At 37.1% G+C, this 27,738-nt stretch overlaps 1 protein-coding gene across 11 annotated transcripts in view; it reads right to left on the bottom strand.

Moving 5' to 3' along the window:
* Positions 1-27,136, bottom strand: part of LOC125664205 (protein mono-ADP-ribosyltransferase PARP12-like) — a 33,818-nt gene extending 6,682 nt beyond the window's left edge. Inside the window, exons 1-7 of one of the 11 annotated variants that reach the window (XM_048896859.2) lie at positions 26,175-27,136; positions 14,436-14,561; positions 12,777-12,814; positions 9,394-9,480; positions 7,655-9,275; positions 7,010-7,248; positions 6,645-6,866 (exon numbers count right to left, since the gene is read on the bottom strand). In XM_048896859.2, coding sequence (XP_048752816.2) covers positions 6,645-6,866; positions 7,010-7,248; positions 7,655-9,251 — 2,058 coding nt within the window. In that variant the 5' untranslated portion in view covers positions 9,252-9,275; positions 9,394-9,480; positions 12,777-12,814; positions 14,436-14,561; positions 26,175-27,136. Of the gene's footprint in view, positions 1-6,644; positions 6,867-7,009; positions 7,249-7,654; positions 9,276-9,393; positions 9,481-12,776; positions 12,815-14,435; positions 14,857-14,926; positions 16,388-17,434; positions 17,651-18,767; positions 18,965-19,922; positions 20,151-20,296; positions 20,536-20,672; positions 21,817-26,174 lie in introns of those variants that run through there. The other 10 variants (XM_048896867.2, XM_048896865.2, XM_048896860.2 and 7 more) reach the window with 10 other exon arrangements.
* Between the last annotated feature and the right edge of the window lie 602 nt (positions 27,137-27,738).

The raw sequence follows: 27,738 nt of genomic DNA, 5'->3' as shown, positions 1-27,738 counted from the left end.
GTGAAAATTGCTTATTTTCAAAGTTTCTAGATGACCTTGATCTTTGACCTTGACCTAATTTTCAAGGTCAAAGGTCAGGGATGTCACTTCAATTGGTCCTGTCTTCCTACGACAAATACTTTAGGAGTTGTAAATTTCTACGCGAAATCGAAAACTTTCAAGGGCATTAATTCCCGTTAGGGATCAACGAATCATCAAAAACAGGAAGTCATCTTTTACAATTGGTCAGGCAATAAGTGTAGTGAACATTTCGTGTTCGTACCATTTACGGTTTCCATACTGTAGTGATAACAATGGTTTTTACGCAAGTCGCTGTAAATCGAACAAAGGTCAAAGTTCAGAATGGTAATGATATGCGTTGACTTAAGTTGGTTCTTGACTACTTGTGCATAGTATACCTTATCTGTACTTTATATGCTTTAGACGGTATGAAAATTGCTTATTTTCAAAGTTTCTAGATGACCTTGACCTTTGACCTTGACCTGATTTTCAAGGTCAAATGTCAAGTATTCCATTCCAGTTGGTTCCGTCTTTCTACGACTTATATTTTAGGAGTTTTGAATTTTTCCGTAAAAATCGTAAACTTTCAGGGCCATTAACTCCCTTTAGGGATCACTGAAAACTTAAAAGTAAACACTACAACGCTTCAGCTTGATCGACTTAAGAATTTAGTGAAAGTTTCATGCTCTTATCATTTACGGTTTTCGAGGTGAACCGATAACAAGGGTTTTTTGCGTAAAGTCCCATAAGTTCGTTAGGGGTCAAAGATCAAATACGCAGGGTGAGATCTGAGCATGTTTCGAGATGTCAAATATGGTGGTCTAAATTGTTTTTCGATAAGTCTTAAAACGTCAAGAGCTTCTCGCGGCGGAAAGAAAAGAAGACAAATAATAATAATAACTAGTAATCCTAATTGTTCGCGAACAATTAGAGGTCTTTCCACCTTTTCAGACATTCAAACAATGTCTCTGAATACAAAAAATGTGTACTTTATATGCTTTAGATGGTATAAAAATTGCTTATTTTCAAAGTTTCTAGATGACCTTGACCTTTGACCTTGACCTAATTTTCAAGGTCAAAGGTCAGGGATGTCACTTCAGTTGGTCCTGTCTTCCTACAACAAATACTTTAGGAGTTGTAAATTTCTACGCGAAATTTAAAATTTTTAAGGGCATTAATTCCCGTTAGGGATCAACGAATCATCAAAAATAGGAAGTCATCTTTTACAATTGATCAGGCAATAAGTTTAGTGAACATTTCGTGTTCATCCCATTTACGGTTTCCATACTGTAGTGATAACAATTGTTTTTACGCAAGTCGCTGTAAATCGAATAAAGGTCAAAGTTCAGAGTCGTAATGCAATGCATTGACTTAAGTTGGTTCTTGACTTATTGTGCATATTATACCTAATCTGTACTTTATATGCTTTAGACGGTGTGAAAATTGCTTATTTTCAAAGTTTCTAGATGACCTTGATCTTTGACCTTGACCTAATTTTCAAGGTCAAAGGTCAGGGATGTCACTTCAGTTGGTCCTGTCTTCTTACGACAAATACTTTAGGAGTTGTAAATTTCTACGCGAAATCGAAAAGTTTCAAGGGCATTAATTCCCGTTACGGATCGAGAAACCATCAAAAACGGAAGTCATCTTTTACAATTGGTCAGGCAATAAGTGTAGTGAACATTTCGTGTTCGTACCATTTACGGTTTCCATACTGTAGTGATAACAATGGTTTTTACGCAAGTCGCTGTAAATCGAACAAAGGTCAAAGTTCAGAATGGTAATGATATGCGTTGACTTAAGTTGGTTCTTGACTACTTGTGCATAGTATACCTTATCTGTACTTTATATGCTTTAGACGGTATGAAAATTGCTTATTTTCAAAGTTTCTAGATGACCTTGACCTTTGACCTTGACCTAATTTTCAAGGTCAAAGGTCATGTATTCCATTCCAGTTGGTTCCGTCTTTCTACGACTTATATTGCAGGAGTTTTGAATTTTTCCGTAAAAATCGGAAACTTTCAGGGCCATTAACTCCCTTTAGGGATCACCGAAAACTTAAAAGTAAACACTACAACGCTTCAGCTTGATCGACTAAAGAATTTAGTGAAAGTTTCATGCTCTTATCATTTACGGTTTTCGAGGTGAACCGATAACAAGGGTTTTTTGCGTAAAGTCCCATAAGTTCGTTAGGGGTCAAAGATCAAATACGCAGGGTGAGATCTGAGCATGTTTCGAGATGTCAAATATGATGGTCTAAATTGTTTTTCGATAAGTCTTAAAACGTCAAGAGCTTCTCGCGGCGGAAAGAAAAGAAGACAAATAATAATAATAACTAGTAATCCTAATTGTTCGCGAACAATTAGAGGTCTTTCCACCTTTTCAGACATTCAAACAATGTCTCTGAATACAAAAAATGTGTACTTTATATGCTTTAGATGGTATAAAAATTGCTTATTTTCAAAGTTTCTAGATGACCTTGACCTTTGACCTTGACCTAATTTTCAAGGTCAAAGGTCAGGGATGTCACTTCAGTTGGTCCTGTCTTCCTACAACAAATACTTTAGGAGTTGTAAATTTCTACGCGAAATTTAAAATTTTTAAGGGCATTAATTCCCGTTAGGGATCAACGAATCATCAAAAATAGGAAGTCATCTTTTACAATTGATCAGGCAATAAGTTTAGTGAACATTTCGTGTTCATCCCATTTACGGTTTCCATACTGTAGTGATAACAATTGTTTTTACGCAAGTCGCTGTAAATCGAATAAAGGTCAAAGTTCAGAGTCGTAATGCAATGCATTGACTTAAGTTGGTTCTTGACTTATTGTGCATATTATACCTAATCTGTACTTTATATGCTTTAGACGGTGTGAAAATTGCTTATTTTCAAAGTTTCTAGATGACCTTGATCTTTGACCTTGACCTAATTTTCAAGGTCAAAGGTCAGGGATGTCACTTCAGTTGGTCCTGTCTTCTTACGACAAATACTTTAGGAGTTGTAAATTTCTACGCGAAATCGAAAAGTTTCAAGGGCATTAATTCCCGTTACGGATCGAGAAACCATCAAAAACGGAAGTCATCTTTTACAATTGGTCAGGCAATAAGTGTAGTGAACATTTCGTGTTCGTACCATTTACGGTTTCCATACTGTAGTGATAACAATGGTTTTTACGCAAGTCGCTGTAAATCGAACAAAGGTCAAAGTTCAGAATGGTAATGATATGCGTTGACTTAAGTTGGTTCTTGACTACTTGTGCATAGTATACCTTATCTGTACTTTATATGCTTTAGACGGTATGAAAATTGCTTATTTTCAAAGTTTCTAGATGACCTTGACCTTTGACCTTGACCTAATTTTCAAGGTCAAAGGTCATGTATTCCATTCCAGTTGGTTCCGTCTTTCTACGACTTATATTGCAGGAGTTTTGAATTTTTCCGTAAAAATCGGAAACTTTCAGGGCCATTAACTCCCTTTAGGGATCACCGAAAACTTAAAAGTAAACACTACAACGCTTCAGCTTGATCGACTAAAGAATTTAGTGAAAGTTTCATGCTCTTATCATTTACGGTTTTCGAGGTGAACCGATAACAAGGGTTTTTTGCGTAAAGTCCCATAAGTTCGTTAGGGGTCAAAGATCAAATACGCAGGGTGAGATCTGAGCATGTTTCGAGATGTCAAATATGATGGTCTAAATTGTTTTTCGATAAGTCTTAAAACGTCAAGAGCTTCTCGCGGCGGAAAGAAAAGAAGACAAATAATAATAATAATAATAATAATAATAATAAAAAACAGAACAATAACAAAAGGTCTTTCCACAGAAAGGTGGAAAGACCTAATAATAATAATAATAATAATAAAAAACAGAACAATAACAAAAGGTCTTTCCACAGAAAGGTGGAAAGACCTAATAAGAAGAAACAGAGTAAAAACAATATGTTCCCAAACTTTGTTTGGGGAACATAATAAGACATAGACAATGTTATTACAGAATCGTTGTCAAGAATAGCATGATTGTACTGTGCTTCCGTTCTGTTTATATTGATTTGATTTGAGGTCTTCAACCGTTGCTCTTCACACTTTGGTGTTATTTGAACAAACTTGAAAGCCCTTTACCCAAGGATGCTTTTGGCCAACTTTGGTCATAATTGGCCCAATGGTTCTTGAGAAGAAGATGAAAATGTGAAAAGTTTACGATGACGCCGCCGCCCACAGACAACGGACAAAGTATGATCAGAAAAGATCTGTATGTAATACATTGCACTTGATTGACACGTTTGACCTAGACAACGGGCATCCGTGGCCGAGTGGTTAGAGCATCGCGCTCAACATCACACGGCCTCTCACCTCTGTCGGCGCGGGTTCGAATACCGCTCGCACCGGTAAGTGAGAAAGTTTCCCAGTTTACTTTCGGTAGGTCGGCGGTCTCTTCCCAGGTACATTGTATCTGGGTTCTCTCTTCCACCAATAAAAAAACTGGGCGCAACCAGATAACTGAAAAATTGTTGAGTGTGGCGGAAACCATCAATCAATCAATCAATTGACCTAGACAAGATTCTAGACGTTCTATATTTAGAACGGTGTGTGTCAGAGTTCAATAGGAATGTGGCATGAAACTCGGGTTAATTCTAACCCATTAATTAATTTACATATTTATATCTATATATGAACTAGCAGTATTTTTTAAACTTTTGAAATTAAAATTTGGTTTTTGAAACTGTTGAAATTAAATTTTCTCGATTTAACTAGTTTTTATTATACGCTCGTCTTTAGACGGACATATTATGGTACAGCGACGTATGTACGTTCGTCCGTCCGTCTGTCAGTCTGTCCGTCCGTCCGTTCGGGGTTTTCTCTTTATAATTTCATTTTCCTTTCACATATCATGCTGAAACTTGCTGTGTAGCTTCTTTGTGGGTCATTCTAGATCATACTGCAATTTTGATCCATTTCGACATTTTTTCCAGGAGTTTTGCCCCTTTATTTGGGAATAATTTTTATATGGAGGGTACATAATTTGTTCGCCCTACTGCTCCCACAGTTTTCAAGTGAGAGCCTTCTTATTTTGTGGAGTGTTTGTATTGTCTGCTCAATATTTTGAATTGATGATACTACTATCAATTAAATGATGTGTGTGTATAACCCTTTTCAATTTTGCACCATGGGGGGCATATGTGTTTTACAAACATCTCTTGTTTTGTGGAGTGTTTGTATGGGTATTGAAGATGTGCATATGGGATGGATTTTGATTTTCTACAATTTTTGAGAAAATTACAGGTTGTTGAACTTAGTCTATTTGGAAATTAATATTCTATGGAGGGTACATAATTTGTCTGCCCAGCCCCTCCCTCAGTTTTCAGATGAGGACCTTCTTATTTTGTGGAGTGTTTGTATAGGTACTGAAGATGTGCATGTGGGATGGATTTTGATTTTCTACAATTTTTGAGAAAATTACAGGTTGTTGAACTTAGTCTATTTGGAAATTAATATTCTATGGAGGGTACATAATTTGTCCGCCCAACTCCTCTCACAGTTTTCAAGTGAGGACCATCTTATTTTGTGGAGTGTTTGTATGGGTATTGAAGATGTGCATCTGGGGAAGGATTTTGATTTTCTTCCATTTTTGAAAAAATTACAGGTTGTTGAACTTGGTGCATTTTGAGGAAATCTCAAATTTTAAGCTAAGACCCTTTGTTCATATGAAAGTTTGTCACAGCCTCATGATGGCTGATACTACCTGAAGCAAAGTTATACAAATTAGAGCACAAGAACAACACCCTATGTAAGCATTTCACGGGTGTATTATGTACCGTTTGCGGTACTCTTGTTATGAGTGAATACTGTATATTGTTGACATATTCTGTTTATATTTTTAAAAAAATGTGGCGATGCATACATTTTCTTTGATTATTGATTAAATCAAACTGTATTAACAGTTTCAAATATCTACTTCGTACCCTTTTAATAAGTCACATAAGTAGCCTGTCTTCAATTAAAAACTAATGATACGTAGAATAAACTCTTGTGTATCGAATCAGTTTAGGGATATAAACACCATATGCATGTGGTAATGGAATGCTGCTACATAAATTTGGGAAGTTGAATATATGACCTTTAAAAAAAGGCCCCGTGTCGCTGCAGGCTATAGCACGTTAAGGAACCCAACTACTCCGACCCTGAGCGGCGAAAATAGGTCTAAATTTGTGGTGTTCTATTTAAAACTGGTGATGTCTCCTTATGAGAACGAAACTGGACGTTAAACAAACAATACCATAAGCCCACTTCCACGTTCATGAAAATAATTATGTGGATATACCAGAAAGCCACACGATGATGAAAATCAAAAAGGGAAGGGCTAGGTGAAACATTAATTACAATTAAACGGTATACTTTTGTCAATAGCAATTTTTATTTACCTCGATTCAAAATCTGAAATCCAATCTAATCAAAATAAGATCTGTTTTTACAGCATAAAATATTAGAGCAGTTAGAAAAGATCTTATTGCAATTTGATTGCTTAAGAACCAAATTCCCAGTAATCACGTAGATTGCAACTGATTTGAAAATGGTATTTTAGCACTGAAATAACTTACTGCAATATGTATACATTTTCAAATGAAACCTGAATATATCTATAACATTACCTTGTCATACAACATCCATTGTCCATAGTCATTCTCGTAATACCATCTCCACTGTGTGTGGAACGAACCAAATTTAAGAGGAGCGTTATCTTTCGCAAATGACGCCGTCGACAGCCGCCGAATCAAAAAATAGGACGATGTGTTTATGATTCCTCCGAATTGTAAGGTGGCATATTCTTTTGTAAAGTACAGAACGACTCCATATTTAGTGCTCGCTTCAACCTGAAATAACCACATTTTATCAAAAATATTCCTTAAAACATAACACGTATTTACAAATGGTACCTTCATTCGAAAATCAAATGAACTTTATCAATATATTATTACAGCTTGAATACTAGAATTCTGAGAACGGAAATACACACCTCTGCATGAGCGACATCTTCTAAATTGCAATAGCGCTGTTCTAGTTTCTCATTTTCTTCCTCATCAAAGCTGACCCAATCTCCGTAGATATTAATCTGCCACATGTATGGCAGTCGTGTGTGGTGATGGTCACAGTATGTCATCTGACAGGTGCCCGACAAACCTATCAGACAGATGTCTTTTTTATGGGCATAGGAATCTTTAAGACTGATGGAAGTTGCTAATTGTTTTTCTACATCTGAAAAAAGGTAATCAGCATTTAAAATAGTTCGGACTTAATTCTAAAATGTGGTTAAAATCAACAAAAATAAATAAAACAAGGAATTTTAAAAAGCTTTAAATGTCAGTTTTTCGTCATTGTATTTGTTTAAAAATCGATTAATGCTTATGAACGTTACGTGTCTATAATATAATTCTAAATTCAACATGAGTTTTATATAGGAAAAAGTGAAGATAACGAAAAGTGGTCAATCTCATAACTCCCAAAAGGAATAGAAAATGGAAAGTTGGGCAAATATGGACCATCAGATATACCAGAGGTAGTATCAGGTGTCTTGGAGGAGTAATCACCCATTGTTGAGCGGCCACATCCGCCATTAGCCTTAATTCTTGATCAGGTAAACGGAGTTGCTTAACTTGCTTACCTTTTGATACTTTATCATGTACACTATTGATAGTCTTTTCTCCTCTTGATGTCATTTTCGTTACAATACATTTTAGATCTTCATCATCATCGACAGACATACAATCGTATTCCGTTTCGTCTGAAGTTTGAAACATAGGATGACGAGGGACGTACATGCTAGTATCACTTTGTTGTAATTGTCTTCGTGGCATGTTTATCAACCACTTCAGCAATGGTAACTTTTGTGTCGGCCACCTTTCCATTTTGTACACCCTAAGAACCCATTGGTTGTGTGGAGTCTCGAAGGAATGACCTCTTTGGCAGTTGTCATCGTCACACTTATCCATCAAGAAATTGTAGCAAATGTGGAGATATGGACAATTTTCGCCAGCAGAGCAACTCTGAGCGCGACAAGCTTGTGGGTACCTGCACAGAATGATTACTTTGATTTCGTCATCAGTTAACTCTTGTAGTCCGAGGTTTTCTTTTATATTATCATTATGATAATCTGTGAAGCTGTGTCCCTTTTGACATCTATCACGATGTTTGCACCATCCATTCAGGTAGAATTTACAAATATGGAAATTGTAACAATTTGTTCGACGACAACCTCTGTGAGTTCCATGGTCAAAACAAAAAGTTGCTTTCTTTACGAAAGGTCCTATGCAAACAGGATTGTTTTGCCTTTTAAAGATAGATAACCTTTCCTTTTCCTCTAACAACCTGTCGGAAAAAAATGCAGTCGAAGACGTGAATTCCTCCTTCAATTTCGATACACTTGACAGACCACCTGTCTTTTTCACGAGAAATTTGAATACGCTTTCCGCTGAAAAATCAAAAATATTCTGGTTTCGTTTTCTAGCGCTTTGCTGTTTGATTGGACCTCTTCCTACCGCATAGCCCTGTCCTCGACCCCTACCTGTTGATTGTGATCCAAAGCTGCACACGCTCTCGTTATCGGTATCATACCTCCTTGATGACCGCCAGTAATTGCATTCACTATCATTATCCGAGGATGCTGCACTTTTACTCCTTGCTCGAGATCGTGCTGAATTACCCCATCCCCTCCCTTTCCCTCCTTGTATTTCTCTACTTTTAGATCTTTCAGGATCGTGTTTCCTTGATGGCTGCCAATGGTAATTGCCATACGTAAATTCTACACTTTTACTCCTTGCTCGAGATCGTGCTGAATTATCCCACCCATTTCCTTTTGCTTCTTGTATTTCTCTACTTTTAGATCTTCCAGGACCGTGTTTTCTTGACGATTGCCAGTGGTAACTGCATTCAGTATCATTATCCGAGGATGCTGCACTTTTACTCCTTGCTCGAGATCGTGCTGAATTACCCCATCCCCTCCCTCTTCCTCGTTGTATAGATCTACCCCTGGGTCTTCCGGGATTGCGTTTCCTTGACGACTGCCAGTGGTAACTGCATTCACTATCATTATCCGCGGATTCTACACTTTTACTCCTTGTTCGTGACTGTGCTGAATTATTCCATCCCCTCCCTCTTCCTCTTCTTCGTCTTCCCCTTCCTCTGGACCTTCCAGAATCACTGTTAGTTGCACTAAAAGTCTTACGTCCTCTTCCCCTTCCTCCGCGATTAGAAATATCCATTGTATGAATTTAATTCAGAGCCTTCTGGAAAGAATGTTATAGTTATCTATTTGATAATTTCTATATTAGAATCTTAACTGAATTTGCCTTTATATTTTCGCAGATTTTACTCATCTGTTTGTTTTACTGAACATAGACGTACCAGTCACGGTAGCTAAGTGGTAGAGCGTTTATTTCATAACAGGGAGGTCATGGATTCGAGTCCTGCTCATTCCAGGCCGCGACAAACCTAAAACGTAAACATAGATAGTACTTGTAATAGATCCTTCACCAAACGATCGGCATTTAGAAGTGAGAATCACAGGGTTTTTTTCGGATATGACATTAAAATGTTCGCAATTGAGATATGGAGCAATGTCAATTTTTTTGGATAGTGTATTTTTGATTTCTACAGTATTCTAAACATGACTTCTTTGCACTTAAAATTCGTTTAGATTTCTTCAATTAAACTTGATTTGTCTGTTGGTGTAAACACGATATAAGCAATACAAATCAATCATTACATAAAATAGATGCATAAGATCATGTCTTCTAACAATACAGATTTTAAAAAGTTTGATACTCGCAATGGAAATAATGACCGTTTTGCACTCGATATACAAAAAACTTCATGATATCATATTCGATAGTTTCAAGGGACATATTAGGGATGATGTCAATTTTTAAAATTTCACATAATTTTTAAGGTCTTGACTTAAAATTGAAAATGGAGATTAAAAAAAGGTGGGATTTAGAGATAACTTTTTAAAATCATTGGCAAACATACTGAATTTTTATACAAAATTTCGAGTAAATCAATTCAAACTTTTTAAAGAAGCAGTTTGGAAAAATATTTCAACCAAATTGATAAATTACAACAGTTGAACAAATTCCAAGTCTCTACTACTTTTATCATAAATTATAAAACTAAAATACACGTACATGTATAGGAGTATAAGAATAGGAGATATATTGGATGAAACAGAAACTGTAAAATCATGCAGATTTAGAACATTTTGATTAATGGAAGATGAAGATAACGAACAGTGATAAATCTGATAACTCCTGTGAGCAATACAAAATAAAGAGTTGGGCATACACGGACCCCTGCAAATACCAGAGGTGGGATTAGTTGCCTAGAAGGAGTAAGCATCCCCTGTCGACCAGTCACATCCCGACATGAGTCCTCTGTCTTGATCAGGTAAACGGAGCAATCCGTAGTCAAAATCAATGTTTATTGTTTTTGAGAGGGACGCACGAGCATTTTTACTCATATGGAGACGTCATCATTGCCGGTGAAGGGCTAAAACGTTTAGGCAGTATATGAAAGAGAGAAACTGCTTGCTGATGATACGAAAGAAGGACGGGAAATAAGGATCAGATACAGAAAACGATTGCTTAAAATAAAAACTAAATGTAAGAAAAAACTTAAAGAGAAGTAAACGCATCGCAGTAGAAGCAGATGGCAGTCTTGAAAATGCAATCCGAGCATACAAATGATATCTTGTACTATGGCTTGTGTCAAAACCTCCCAAAAAATTGATAATGTTCTATATGGATTGAAAAGCATCATAGAGAAAAGGAAAACATTAACAGCACAAATCACGTTCAGACAGAATGTACTGAAACAAGCTGTCAGAGACAGGAAACATTATAATATTAGTGAGAAGGGGAAGTTACATTCGATTGATTAGTTAAAAACTAATGTGATCATGTTGATTGAGGATGCACATGTTGAGGAGAGACGTTCATATGAAACTCCACTGTTTGTTGGGAAGAAAATATACCACATTGAATGAGGGGAAATGGAAAGGCCGTGTCATCAATGTAATTAAGGGGTTTCCTTAAATTTTATTGTATATGACTATGACATAGTACCCAAGATGCAATATATACATAATACAAATTAAGAGTATTACAGAGCTGACAATCGTCAAATTATTCCAGAGGTTGTTCAGGTTTTTTTGCCAAAATGTTGTGCCATGTTACTGGTTTGATTGTCTGAATTTTTATATCGTCATAGAGTTTACTAATACTTCCTTCCCATCATGATTGTTTATCAAGTTGTGAATAAAAAAGAAAGCTTTTACATTCATGTGCCTTTTGTATCTAAGTTATATTAGCTTGACGTTTTTATACCATTTTGTTTAAACAAAATGCTAGAGGGTACCCTCATAAAGAGAACTGTATCTTCTAATTTTAAAGATTTTCACTTCCATTAAATTGCAATTTCACCGACAGTGGTGACGTCTCCATATGAGTGAAATATTCTCGAGAGGGACGTTAACCAATATTTAATCAATCAATTTCCTTTTTCAACGATGATAAAAGCAATATACACACATATATATATATATATAGATATTTATATACCCTAGGTATTCGTGTGTTGGAACTCAGATCCTACTTACAAAAACAAGGCTATTCTGATAAACTTATAGAAAATGGAATTGAAAAAGCAAAGAGTTATGACCACTCTCAACTATACTTGCTACAAACAACCAGGAAAAAGACAAAGATATAATTCCATTTGTACATACGCATAATCCGCGCAATAGAAATATCAACTCAATAGTTAATCAACTAAACAATCCACTGAAAGACGACCAATCAACCAAGAAAATATTCAGAAAAATAACATTCATCAACAGCAAACGTCAACCGAAAAATCTTAAAAGAATATTATGCCCTCCATATCTTAAAGACAATCACAACGTCACTAAGTGTGGGGATCCACGATGCGGGACCTGTCAATACATCACGGGAGGATCACAATACAACTTTAACTGACGGATATTTAAAGTTAATGCCAACATGTCGTGCGATAGCAAAAATATGCTGCATGTCATTACATGTCCTGGGTGCAAAGAATTTTACATTGATGAAACAAGCAACCCGCTTCGGGCTCGCGTGCGGATCCACAAAGAGCACATCCACAACCCGGAATACAGGCAAAGTCAACTAAGTGAACATGTAGATGTTTGTGGATGTACAACTTATACGGTACCAATTTTGATGCACCAGATGCGCATTTCGACAAATAATGTCTCTTCAGTGATGCTCAACCGAAATGTTTGAAATCCGAAAAAACTATGAAGTTTTAGAGCTAAATATAACCAAAAATAGCGTGCCAAAAAAGTGGAGCCAAAATTCGTCCAAGGATAAGAGCTATGCATGAGGGAGATAATCCTTAATTTTGAAATGAATTTCTAAATTTAATAACAGCAATTAAATATACATCCGTATTTTCAAGCTAGTAACGAAGTACTTAGCTACTGGGCTGTAGAGACCCTCGGGGACTAACAGTCCACCAGCAGAGGCCTCGACCCAGGGGTCATAATGTATATATATATATATATATATATGTGTGTGTGTGTGTGTGTGTGTGTGTGTGTATGACTGCACTTAGTCAGATTTATAAATCCCGTTTGATGCCTACAAGATATCAGTCTCGAAATTTTACCATTATCCTTCGTACTAATTATTTTACAACATGAAATACACGTGGATGAATGATTAAAAAGATATAATATGATATATACTTACATCAAGAGCATCTAGTAGGAATCGGATCTACCTGTAATCTACATAAACGCAAATTTACCAGCCTGGTTTTAGAAACTTAGTTTCGTTTTGTTTCCTCCAAAATATCAATCTATACGTAGAATTATCCCCCGTGCCTCATCTACCTAAATATAGCACTTTATAGTGTTTACACACAGAGAGACCACGGATGAGTGGGCATAAGAATTTATTCCTTATGCCTATAGTGCATTTGAGGTGAAGTTGACAAGGGAATGAGATATATATTTCATCCGCGATATGTTTTGTCATTAAATAAAACTGACATGAATTAAAAGAAATATGGTAGAATTATCTATGTGCTTACTCATCATATTAGATGAATATTCTGTTGTTTAATAAATGTATAAGAGTTTGCATTGTATATAAAGGGAAGGAGTTTTTCTTCGCTTCACTTGACATCGATGTTTCCGGTTTACCTGTGTAGGTAGCCTCCAATAGTAAGATATAGAGCATCAAATATAATTAAACGTTTTAGTACACCATGCAGTGGTCAAGGTTACATTGAAAATATATAGCAGCAAAGCATTCTAAAAGTTTTGGATAAATAAATTTACAATGGCTTTTCTTTACATGCATGTACGTGCAGTTGCACTAAACAAATAAAATTTCTAAAAACAAAAAACGCGGTAAAATATTGTATTTGTTTGATGCTTTATTTTTTGCATATCTATATAATTAACATAAGTTACAAATAGAATAATTGTGCACACAAATTTTCTCACTCGCTCCCACATGCATACCATCTTTCATATTGACAATATTAATGATGACAATTTAATGAAAAGCTTTGAAAAAAAATTGTAAACGCTAGAATCAGTGGATTTTTAAAATTTACTTTCTTCAAATAAATGGTTGCTCTCTGTCCTTTGGCTCATGCAAGAATTTCGAATATAACATATTTCTTCGACACAATATTTTGTTTTCAAGTGGCTCAACAAACCTTTCATATTTGTATCTTTATTATATTTCAAACAATAGAATAATTATTGTTTTTAAGACAATAAGAAAGTTAACGACTGCTTTGGAATTCTGAAATGGTAATTCCCTAAAATTACATTGTTTATATCAGGATATAGAGCTAACGGCGGGTGTGACCGGTCGGTAGGGGATGCTTACCCCTCCTAGGCACTTGATCCCATCTCTAGTGTGTCCAGGGGTTCGTGTTTGTCTGATCCCATCTCTGGTGTGTCCAGGGATCTCTGTTTGCCTAGCTATCTATTTTGTATTGCTTATAGGAGTTATGAGATTGATCACTGTTCGTTATCTTCACCATTCATCAAAACCTACTCTCTTTGAAGTGGTATTGTATATTTGAATACTAAGATAATTCCAGAGATATGACCTTTGTACACTGTAAGGAAATATGTTCAATGATAGAGTTGTCAAAAGAACAAAGATAGTTGATCGTTATTCTATTTTTTTCAAGTAACATTTAACTGGCATAATCTTTATTGTAGCAATTGGACTCTGAAATAATGAGATATTTTAAAACAAATTCTCAAAATGTCATTTACATTAACTTTTTGATGATCTTTGAAAAATGGAGTTCTGTTGAAACCGTTTACCTGATCAAAATCTAGGGCTAACGGTAGTTGTGACTGGTCGACAGGGAATACTTACTCTTCCTAGGCAACTGATCCCTCCTCTGGTATATCCAGGGGTTTGTGTTTGCCAAACTCTCTATTTTGTATTCCTTATAGGAGTTGATCACTGTTCGTTATATTCACCTTTCATGATATTGCTGCTCTGGATAAGACCAAGGTAACAAGGTAATCGATTATATTATGATACGAAAGACCTTGCCATAAGAATATCTATATGCAAAATATGAAGAGATATTGAATAGGTCAGATATGAAGAGATATTGAATAGGTCAGATATGAAGAGATATTGAATAGGTCAGATGTTTATTTAAATGTCCAGGTGATGGTCACATTCCATTGCATCACATGAAAAATCTTTCCGTAAACAATATATCATATACAAAATATGAAAGCCCATCCCCCCAGATATATATATGTAAAACTTATACGGTACCAATTTTGATGCACATTTTGATGCATATAATGGATCAGAAATGGCAGCAGAAATCAATAACAATAATTCAAAGATTTATCAATTCATTTATAAATATTAGCTGAAAAACATACCAATGATAAAATTACTAACTGCAAAAACCAGAAATGAAACGTTCACAGATGTTTGTTTACCGCCGAGATGAATAAGCAGTGGAAATCGACCGTTAAGTCCAACCCGGTCCCCAGTAATGTACACGGGTATATTACATCACTGTGCCACTGTTCTAAAATATAACTTATAGAATCCATCAAGTACAAATGTTTTACACAATATCACGGTACTTCAGTATCTGTCCTAATAAGATTCAGAAAGTTTCAGACGATTTTTCTATGATAAGACACTTCCGTAAAATGCACTCAGAACGGAAACAAGTTCTCAGCATATCTGAAGACGCTTCTTAGTCCTAAGATAGCTACTCAAACATTCCTGCTTCCTCTATGAAGTAGTGAAATGATATCACCGGAATATAACATTTTTTAAAATTTTACATCTACTCACGAACATTTGCGTCGAAGATGGGAAGAAATGATTTAAAACCATTTTCTGGAATAACAGTATAGATAATAAACGTATATTTGGAGAATAATTTCCTTCATAATATTTAAATCTCTCTGCTTCATTGAACGGTGCACGTATCCTTTTTCTTTCTGATTGGGGAGGAAACATTCTCTACTGAACTCCGTGTTGGAGAAGCGGGTTGCCGACTGGACACTGTTTGGTCATTATGATAATTTGAAGGCACCCGGGGCTGAACTGAAGGACTGCTCTGCTGATTGTGTGTATTGGAAAGAGAGCGAGGACTACTAAAAGAGTTTGTATGACTACTTGTTGGATTTGAATTTCCAAGAGAAGACGACGAGGGGGTCACCGAGGGCCTGGGCGTAGGAGTTAGAGAACTGGTAGGGTAAGACGAGACACTGGCTTGATTGGAAGTATGCAAATGCGATGTGGTGGAATAGCGTTGGGAATTTCTTATAGAGCCTGAAGTTGTCCCCCCTGTTGGTTGGTACACCGTCGTGGCAGCAGGTCTTATTCGCCGCATGGTGGGTACTGTTGTATCTATGCTAGATTCTACATTTATTTCTTTATAAGCAATTAGGAACTCCGGATAGCATTGATTCCTGTCGAAAATAACGAATATTGAAGGATTGGCACCATCATTAACACAGGAATCGTACCTCTTGTGGCCTTCTCCAGGGATAATTGGTGGACAGGTCATATCATGCGTTCCCTTGGTGTAGCTCCCTATCAAAACCTTGGCTTGAAACATTAATCGGATGTGCCCTTTTGTGTAGCTGTTACTATACTTCGCTGCAACAGCAAAGTATGACCCTTTCCCATACATAGTTGCATTTTTCCCGCTCAAACGGAAGTCAAAATTATTGGTACAGATACCGTAACACGTGTCGAATGAGTCGGTGCCGTGAAAGAGACTTCTCTCATCAACACTTCTAACATTCTTGGCATGAACCCTCTCCATGTTTGACTTCTTCCTGCAAATGTTGAAAACGTGCCGTTAGAAATTATATACAAGCTTAAGATTAAATGATCTTAGCCATATGGCAATTTACTCAAGGAACGAGTAAGATACATAAATGTGGTCTATTTCACCTTAATACTCCAAACTTAAATCTTTACAGTTCATTTTTAAATCGCTATAAACTTAGTCAGCTTGAATTTAAAGGAACATGAACACGATTTGAGGTGAAAATTTTCAAACTTTGTTTTTCTATTTTTAATGTTTAAAATGCTTCACTAAGGTATTTATTATGGTCAGCAAAAATTTGAATGTCAGTTGTCGAGGTTCATGGGAGATACAGAGCTCACATTTTTTTGTTATGTAAACAAGGCTCGTGCCAAGTTTTTGTTTACATATAATATAGATATAGCAGTAAAATTTGTTAAGCAATTTAGTATTGATTTTGAATACGGATAACTCCGTTTACTTGATTAAGATATAGGGTTCACGACGGGTGTGACCGGTCGACAGGGGGTGCTTACTCCTCCTAGGCACCTGATCCCACCTCTAGTGTGTCCAGGGGTCCGGTTTCCCCAACTATCTATTTTGTATTGCTTATAGGAGTTATGAGATTGATCACTGTTCGTTATCTTCACCTTTGTTTAGTAGCTCTCATTTTGTTTTAAACATACCATTTTCTATCAAGCAATCTATATGTAAACAAAAACATGACACGAGCCTTGTTTACATAACAAAGAATTGTGAGTGTTGTGTCTCACTTGTAACACAAAAACTGAATTCAAATTTTTGTTGACCAATAGAAATATGCTAGTGAAACACTGTAAACAATAAAAATGGAAAAATAAAATTTTCAGCTCAACCGTGTCCATGCCCCTTTAAGGTTTGATATTTTCTTAATTCAGATTTTACGTAAAATAACTATTGAGATTACCCCTAAAATAACTATTCAGATTACACGTAAAATAACTACTAGTATTCAGATTACACGTAAAATGACTATTCAGATTACGCGTAAAATGACTATACAAGTAAAATAATTATTTCCTGTTCGTTTTCTCACATTGTGTACTCATTCCAAAGCGCTAAATTCTGTACACGGTAGATGTTGGAAATCTGAAAGTTCTTCTCCTTCAATGTGGCGAAGAAAGCGGTCTTCACACCACTATATTCCTTGCCTGTCTCCTCTAGATCAACTAGTTCAAAGTCGTGTGCCAAGTCTATCGGATCCCAGTGTGGTGGCGCTTGTTCAGGAATCTTCACATCTAGTAATATTGGACTGAAATGACAGAGCCAATCAAATTAAATCTGCTATAACTGTGTACTTATATATACAGTGCATGGACATTAGTATTTGTTACTCAATTATCTTATGCGATATATGTCATTGAACTTTAATAAGAAATAATGAGCTCAATTTTTATTTCGGTGTTTCTACAGAATACATGTACTTTGTAAATTTTTATGATTTATAGTTCAATAAATTTTCATATAAATTACATTTTAAAAAAAGACAAAACAAATATATGTGCATGTTAAAAACAACAAAAAATTAAAACAATCGAATTCATTTACAAAACCTAGATGATAAATTACAGAAAATGGTGATAAGAAAATACACATTTTTAAAATTTTATATAAAAATCGAAAAATTTTAAGTGGTGAATACTTCTATCCCTAGCCTGTACCATTCCGTGATTTCAAAGAGAGAGAGAGAGAGAGAGAGAGAGAGAGAGAGAGAGAGAGAGAAATTCAGACTTAAGAGTGCTAAAATCTGACAAAAATTAAAATAAATCCCTTGTATCTACTTAATAAGACTATCATTGTAAACTAAACTTTACTTTGTAATTTCCTTGGATAGCGGGTATATAATTGTATATCCTTGAATGGCGGGAACTGTAAAACAACTTCAAAAGAGTTGATGTGCCTACATCTCTCCTTTTGGATCAAAATATCTTATTCATTGAATCTGATCTCACAAATGATAACTAACTTATATATAGAATTATATTATCTCGCTCATGCATAGCTCTTATCCTTAGACGAATTTGACTCCACTTTTCAGCACACTGTTTTTCCCTATAATAGCTCTAGCAAGTTTATTGTTATTTCGGATTTCAAACATTTCGGTTGAGCATCACTGAAGAGACATTATTTGTCGAAATGCGCATCTGGTGCATCAAAATTGATACCATATAAGTTTTACATTATGACCCCTGGGTCGAGGCCTCTGCTGGTGGGCTGTTAGTCCCCGACATTATTTGTCGAAATGCGCATCTGGTGCATCAGAATTGGTACCATATAAGTTTTACATATTAAAGCTATACAATAAAAAAATATGAAAACCAGCCCGTAAGACGTTAAATCAAACGCTCAAGATAAACCTGATAACTCACAATTGCTGTCGTGTGACTTCAGCGCGGGACACAAATACAGGACGTCTCAGAATCTTGCGAACCTTGGAGGTTTCAATATTGGTTTGTGTCCAGTTAGAAAACTCTACTTTGTACTTCAGCTTATGACTTTCTCTGGTGAATAAGTAACTTCTTTGTCCTGTAATGTATTTCTTCTCTAACGTGTGCTGCAGAACATCCTAAAGATGAAAATGTGACATTTACATTGCCTAAAAGACTCAGATGGATGTTCTAATTATTTAGATAAAAATATGTATGTAAATTGAAATCGTCAAATGTCACTCTTCTCGAGCTGTACCGATAAAATCTTTAAAAACATGCCAATTATATTGTATTGATTGAATATTTTTAACGTCCCTCTCGAGAAAATTTCACTCATATGGAGACGTCTGTCAATAGAGAATATTTCGTCCCCCGATTCCGTTGCAGTTTTAATATTTAGTACATGTATGTCCAAATAGATCACGTTTTCTGCGTTAACGTGAACAACTTTTCATTAAATAAGCACACTTTTAGTGACTTTACTATCAAATAAAGTGAGTTCAGGCACTTAGCGTCGTTTGGGGAGCATGCGGAGAAAACAGGTGCCGTTATGTTTGTATGAAAAATATTGGTTAGCAAGAAAATCCGTTTTGCCCCAACCCCAAAATCATACATCCTTCAGTACATGTATGAGTTTAAATCATCGGTGCAACCTTGCATTTGGACTACCATTCACCCCACTATTACAAGTGACCAGCTAATAAATCGATCTTTGCATGTAGAAATAACAAACAGTGTATGTGATAATATCGCGACAAGTACGTCCCATGTCAAGACAACTGAATTGGGGGTGTCAGAAGTATGTGGGGGTACATGTTGCTGCACGTACGTATCTGAAGATGTGTACTAAGGCATTCATTTGCAACATTCAGAAAAATAATCTTCAAGCCAGGCAGATATTTTTCTATCAGAAATTGTTCGTCTTTGGCCAGTGACATTCACTAATTTGTATACAAGACTTGCCCAAGTGACGCATAATTTTCGTAACTTCTTTTTCTGAAGAGTTTTCTAGTTCCAATATACATGTATATATGGAAACGTGAAGAAAAAAGATATATCGGAGAAATACATATTAAAAAGAAATGGTAACATTACCTTGTCATACGACACCCATTGTCCATAGTCATTCTTATAGTACCATCTCCACTGTGTGTGGAATGAACCAAGGCGAAGAGAAATGTTATCCCTGGCGAATGATGCCGTCGACAGCCGCCGAAAAATTGATAAATAAGACGATCTATTTACGATGTTTCCTCGGAATTGTAAGGTGGCATATTCTTTTGTAAAGTGCAGAGTGACCCCATATTTAGTGCTCGCTTCAACCTGCAACAATCAAATTTTATCTAAAATATTCATTTCAAATCTGCAACACGTATCTAAAAATCTTACCTTCATGTAATAATCAAATGAACTTTATCAACATATTATTACAGCTTGTATACTAGAATTCCGAGAACGGAAATACACACTTCTGCATGAGCGATGTCTTCCAAATTGCAATAGCGCTGTTCTATTTTCTCATTTTCATCGTCATCAAAGCTGACCCAATCTCCGTCGATATTAATTTGCCACACGTATGGCAGTCGTGTGTGGTGATGGTCGCAGTTTCTCTTCTGACAAGTGCCGGACAAACCCTTAAGACAGATGTCTTTTTTATGGGCATCGGAGTCTTTAAGACTGAAGGAAGTTGCTAATTCTTTATTTACATCTGAAAAAAAAATTAATCAGCTCCTATAAAAATGCAGTCTTAAGATTCCAAAAGCGAAGTGAAAATTTGAAATTTCAGTTTTTTAATATTGTATAGTAATATTATTATTTTATACAGATTTGTATTAACGTTCTTACTTTTCGGTACTTTATCTGGTACCCTATTGATAGTCTTCTCTCCTCTTGATGGCACTTGCTTTACAATCGACATCCTATCTGGATCTCCATCACTCTCGTATTCCGTTTCGTCTGAAGTTTGACACACAGAGTAACGTGGGACGTACATGCTAGGATCAGTTTGTTGTAATTGTCTTCGTGGCATGTTTATCAACCACTTCAGCAATGCTAGCTTTTGTGTTGGCCACCTTTCCATTTTGTACACCCTAAGAACCCATTGGTTGTGTGGAGTCTCGAAGGAATGACCTCTTTGGCAGTTGTCATCGTCACACTTATCCATCAAGAAATTGTAGCAAATGTGGAGATATGGACAATGTTCGCCAGCAGAGCAACTCTGAGCGCGACAAGCTTGTGGGTACCTGCACAGAATGATTACTTTGATTTCTTCATCAGTGAACTCTTGTAGACCGAGGTTTTCTTTTATATTCTCATTATGATAATCTGTGAAGCTGTGTCCCTTTTGACATCTATCACGTTTGCACCATCCATTCAGGTAGAATTTACAAATATGGAAATTGTAACAATTTGTGCGACGACAACCGCTGTGCATTCCATGGTTAAAACAAGAAGTTGCATTCTTTACGAAAGGTCCTATGTAAACAGGATTGTTTTGCCTTTTAAAGATAGATAATCTCTCCTTTTCCTCTAACAACCTGTCGGAAAAATTTCCAGGCGAAGACGTGAATTCCTCCTTCAATTTCGATACACTTGACAGACCTCCCGTCTTTTTCACGAGAAATCTGAACACGCTTTCCTCCGAAAAATCAAAAATATTCTGGTTTCGTTTTCTAGCGCTTTGCTGTTTGATTGGACTTCTTCCTACCGCATAGCCCTGTCCTCGACCTCTACCTGTTGATTGTGATCCATAGCTGCACACGCTCTCGTTATCGGTATCGTACGTCCTGGACGACGGCCAGTAATTGCATTCACCATCATTATCCGAGGATTCTACACTTTTACTCCTTGTTCGTGACTGTGCTGAATTATTCCATCCCCTCCCTCTGGACCTTCCAGTATCACTGTTAGTTGCACTAAAAGTCTTACGTCCTCTTCCCCTTCCTCCGAGATTAGAAGTATCCATTATATGAATTTAATTCAGAGCCTCCTGTAAAGAATATTCTAGTTATCCATCTGATATTTTTACAGTGTATATTAGAATCGTGTTTATGTTACCTTTTTCTTTTCGCAGCTTTTACTCATGTTTTCATATATGGATGTTTTCCGGAATATATCACTTACAAATGTCTCTCAGCTTATTCGGTCCGCGAGAGTATGTTCTGCGTTTTATCAATTTATAAACCCCGAAGCAGAATACGTACAAATTAATTGATTTTACAGGGGTATCAACAGTCTCATTTTCATTCAGCATTTCACAAATTCTACGGTCGTTATAATGATTTTACACAAATACAACCTGTCATTTAATCACTTGGTATCTTCACTTTTTTATTTTTCATTGGGTCAAATGCTGTCTGACGTGTTTCATACCGATTGTTACGCCGTTCTTGGCACACTGATTTTGACTACGAATTCCTCCGTTCATCTGATTAAAACATAGGGCTCACGGCGGTTGTGACCGGTAAACAGGGATGTTTGCTCCTTCAAGGCACCTGATCCCACCTCTGATGTGTCCAGGAGTCCAGGTTTGTCAAACTCCTTATTTTGTATTCCTCATACGAGATGAGATTGATCACTGTTCGTTATCCCCACTTTTCATGTATATCTTTAGATTTTGTGTCTTAGAATTTACTATGTATCACTATATGTAATTTTGCGGAAATAACCGATTTACAAAATCGATGTTAAGAAAAGCAATAAAATGCCCATGCAATTTTGGGGGATTACAGCTTTAATGAAGAATACAAACAGTGATAAATGAACAAGTGAAGATAAATTTCATAAATCTTATAAAGGATGCGATTGATTGATTAATGTATATTGTTTAACGTCCCTCTCGAGAATAATTCACTCATATGGAAACGCCACTATTGTCGGTGAAGGGCTGCAAAATGTAGGCCTATGCTTGGCACTTTTGGTCATTGAGCAGGGAGGAATCTGTATCGTGCCACACCTGTTGTGACAAGAATCAAGAGAATGGTATACACGGACCCATGGGTACACCAGAGGTCGGATCAGGTGAGGGTATACACGGACCCATGGGTACACCAGAGGTCGGATCAGGTGAGGGTATACACGGACCCATGGGTACACCAGAGGTCGGATCAGGTGAGGGTATACACGGAACCATGGGTACACCAGAGGTCGGATCAGGTGAGGGTATACACGGACCCATGGGTACACCAGAGGTCGGATCAGGTGAGGGTATACACGGACCCATGGATACACCAGAGGTCGGATCAGGTGAGGGTATACACGGACCCATGGATACACCAGAGGTCGGATCAGGTGAGGGTATACACGGACCCATGGGTACACCAGAGGTCGGATCAGGTGAGGGTATACACGGAACCATGGGTACACCAGAGGTCGGATCAGGTGAGGGTATACACGGACCCATGGGTACACCAGAGGTCGGATCAGGTGAGGGTATACACGGACCCATGGATACACCAGAGGTCGGATCAGGTGAGGGTATACACGGACCCATGGGTACACCAGAGGTCGGATCAGGTGAGGGTATACACGGAACCATGGATACACCAGAGGTCGGATCAGGTGAGGGTATACACGGACCCATGGGTACACCAGAGGTCGGATCAGGTGAGGGTATACACGGACCCATGGATACACCAGAGGTCGGATCAGGTGAGGGTATACACGGACCCATGGATACACCAGAGGTCGGATGAGGTGTCTTGGTAAGTAAGCATTCCCTGCTGACCGGTCACACCCACAGTAAGTGTAGCAGTGTATGTGTGTAAATAAATTATCCTATATCCCAATTTGAATTTAAAAGTTTATAAATATCTTTGATATTATGAAGTATTACATTAATTGCTTTCCATAAGGTTAACTTAAACCCTTTAATAAATATGTATGCCTAGTATGGGTTTCCATAGATTGTCCTTAGTGACTAGTGTTGTTTATGGGTGATTGGTTATAAAGGTTTTAGTTGATTGAAAGTTTAGATCTGGTAGTTTTCCTGGGATTTGAATACTACTCACTTTTGTCAGTTAGGCTGTATGTAGTGTGGTATTTTTATTTGGGACTTTAGTTATTGCAGTGCATGCCAGATTATTTTAAACACAATGTTGTTAATGGATGAATGATTTGTGATTATCAGATTAATTTAAACACAATGTTGTTAATGGATGAATGATTTGTGATTATCAGATTTTTTGGCATTTCTGCTGCACTAAGATAATTTCTGTGGTATTTATATAGGTGAAATTATCTGTCTTTGTTTCATGTTACTAAGTCTTATTCCGTTGTGTATTGAATGCGAATATATATGTTTGTTTCAGACTATTATTTACCGTGCCATCAATACTGTGATTGTGTTGTATTTTTTGTTACTTGGAATAATAAATATATATATATAATGACCCGGTGGGAAATGCGTGTTAGATCAGGTCCTCAGTACCCCTTTTGCTTGTCATAAGAGGCGACTAAATGGGGCGGTCCTTCGGATGAGACCACAATAACCGATGTCCTCTGTCACAGCAGGTGTAGCACGTTAAAGATCCCTCCCTGTTCACATGCCGTGACCGCTGAGCCTAGGCCTGAATTTTGCAGCCCTTCACCGGGAATGGTGACGTTGTTGTAGTATAGAATCCCCACACTCCCGCATATACTCCCCTCCGAAAAAACGGACCCGGGATAGACATCCCCCCCCCCCCGGAAAGATGGGTCTGGCATATAGAATTTCCCCTAGCAAGAATCAACCCGGGCCCAATTTTCCCCCTAGGAAAAACTGTCCCCTATAGAATTTCCCCCTGAATGACAGTACGCTTCATTCCCCCTTGTTACATTTTAGCTATGTATCCGTTTCCAGTTATATTACTAGAATTCTCTTGCTTATCTAGACCCAGGGATTGTTATTATTTTTTACTTTGAGCAGGGTCTTGTGTATCACAATCATCATCTTACGTTTTTTTTTTAAAGGAAATTATTCAAATCGTGTAATGGTATACCAAAATTCATTCAGACATCTAAGTCTTTGCCGTTATTTACTATTATTTACATCTTTCCGGGGGGATGTCTATCCCGGGCCCGTTTTTCCGGGGGGGGGATGTCTATCCCGGGCCCGTTTTGCCGTTATTTGACCTGTACAGTGTCACCTATCAGTGATCATTAACTTTATTTTACTTTGACCTGTACAGTGTTACCTATCAGTGATCATTAACTTTATTTTACTTTGACCTGTACAATGTCACCTATCAGTGATCATTAACTTTATTTTACTTTGACCTGTACAATGTCACCTATCAGTGATCATTAACTTTATTTTACTTTGACCTGTACAATGTCACCTATTAGTGATCATTAACTTTATTTTACTTTGACCTGTACAGCATTACCTATTAGTGATCATTAACTTTATTTTACTTTGACCTGTACAATGTCACCTATCAGTGATCATTAACTTTGTCTTACTTTGACCTGTACAATGTCACCTATCAGTGATCATTAACTTTATTTTACTTTGTTTGACCTGTACAGTGTCACCTATCAGTGATCATTAACTTTATTTTACTTTGATAAGTCTTTGTCAGTTTGTTTACTGATACTGTAACACTATATTAGTGTGTGTATATATGTCATCATAATTTTCTCTGTGGTTATACATTTGAATATTATATTATTCAGAATACAAAATAGGAAGTTGGGCAAACACGGACCCCTGGATATCCGAGATTAGGGATCATGTGCCAAGGAGGAGTAAATATCTCCTGTCGCCTGGTCACACCCGCCGTGAGCCCTATGTTTTGATCAGGTAAACGGAGTAATCCGTAGTCAAATTCAGTGTGCCAAGAACGGTCTAACAATCGGTATGTCATCATTGAATGACTACAGGAGAGAATGGGTGGATAATACTTAATAACAGAATGGTATATATAGCATTTAAAGCCACGCATCTGTGGTAAAGGGAATTATAAAGAAAGCAATGCAAGCTAGCCATTGTAAGAAATGTATGTGGAAGAATTATTATTCTGCCAAACAACAATGTTACAATGATCAGATACATCTTGGCGAGAAAATTCCATAACATCACACAGCTGCAATGTTACAGAGTACGGATAAATCAGTACCGTTACATGGGCAATAACAAGATAGAAGTTGAGATTAGTATAATATCACCACTCAAACAGTTTCAGTACCCCATAAAGCAGTGATTTGTGAGATTCAATCTGTAACTACCGTACAAACTTAAAATATATGATATTGATGTTTTACACGTGTATCCTGTACACGATAAGTCTCTACACTTTACCTTCACACTAATTATTTTACAACATGGATTAATGATTTAAGAGATGTAATATAATATCATTTACTTACCTTAAGAGCTAGTGATCGGATACTGTCCGTTATCTTCACCTGTCATTTACCGTATTAACCGTATTTCCGTATTAACGCGAATTTACCAGCTTGTTTTCAGAAACCAAGTTTCGTTTTCTTTTCCTACAAAATTCTGATCTATACATAGAGTAATTTCCCGTGTCTCACCTACTGTATCTAAAAATAGCACGTGACAGTGTTTACACAAATAGAAACCGCGAATGGGATGCATTTCATCCCAGATATGTGTCGCTAATATAGAACATAGGCGGATCCAGGAATTTGTGAAAAGGGGAGTCTAGCACTTGATCTTTTAGGTACAATTTACAATCCCCCCCCCCCCCTCCACCCCATTTACACCTTTTGCTTGTGTGCATAATATCTAAGCACAGGGGCTCGGTTGTCAGATATTGAAGTTTTGTATTATTTGTTCCCGAATAATAAATTATATAAACAAAATCCACCACCAAAATCCGCTTTTTTAGAGGTTTTAAAAAAGGTGTATCATGTGTACATTAAAAAAAGTAAAGGGACGACACTCGTCATCTTGGATTTCTAGGAGACCCTCGATTCACGGCTTGTTTTTAACAATTTCTACTCTCTGCCTACCGGCTTCTGGCGAGATCTATGTTGGAAAAAGATCCAACGACTTCTCCCTATCGTCTGCTTATGTCTACATGTCGTATTAAAGATCCAGTGACCCGAACCATCCTCGATACCTGTCCCTACTTATCGAAAGCAACGGAAGTTTGCATCGAGTGACACGACGCCTACCGGAGCTCTCCATATACGATCAGAATAATGCATCATTATACTTATTAATTTACATCCGTATTTAACTGAACATAATATCAGTGCATAGCTTCCATTGAGGCAACCGAGGCAGCTGCCTCGGTAAAAAAAACAAAAAAACACCTTTTACGTTGTTAAAATGTCGATAGCTTCTGGGGGGCACAGCCCCCCAGACCCCCCTGCCTTGGTAATATTCGAACCCAAGCTACGCCTATGAATACGCACTTTTTAATTTATTTCCATGAGAACGGGTACATACTCTCTACCACTAAAGGTTTTTGACTCAGTTTGTTATAGTCTATGCAATGTGACCAATGTTTAACGCTCAGAGCCGTGACCGTGAGGATTCTTGAACGTGTCAGCGCTTGTCGCGTCGTTTGTACGGTCATATCCGAAGGATCCGTGCTTCTCACTTCTAAATGCCGAGGATTTCGGGAAGGAGAAATCAGTACGTTTACCCATATCTTAGGTTTGACACGAGCGGGACTCGAACTCACAACCTTCCGGTGATGAGGCGAACGCTCTACCACTGAGCTACCGCGACGAGTGTCAGTAAACTAAGAAACTCCAGGGAGACTGTAATCGTCGGATACCCACTGGTACTCCTCACCCTTGGGCAAACTCGCCGAAATATCGTCGTAAATTATGCTAATTTGTTGGTTATAGACAACCAATCAGAAATTTGGAACTCTTCAATTTTGAAAATATGTTTATTAGTTTGTTATTTATGTTATATATCTTGACGCCCGTTAAAGCATGCAAATTAAAACGA

This window comes from Ostrea edulis, chromosome 1 (genome assembly GCF_947568905.1).
Source record: "Ostrea edulis chromosome 1, xbOstEdul1.1, whole genome shotgun sequence".
Taxonomy (NCBI): Eukaryota; Metazoa; Mollusca; class Bivalvia; order Ostreida; family Ostreidae; genus Ostrea; species Ostrea edulis.
The sequence above is the reverse complement of the archived record's forward strand: the minus strand, read 5'-3'. Positions and strand labels throughout refer to the sequence as shown.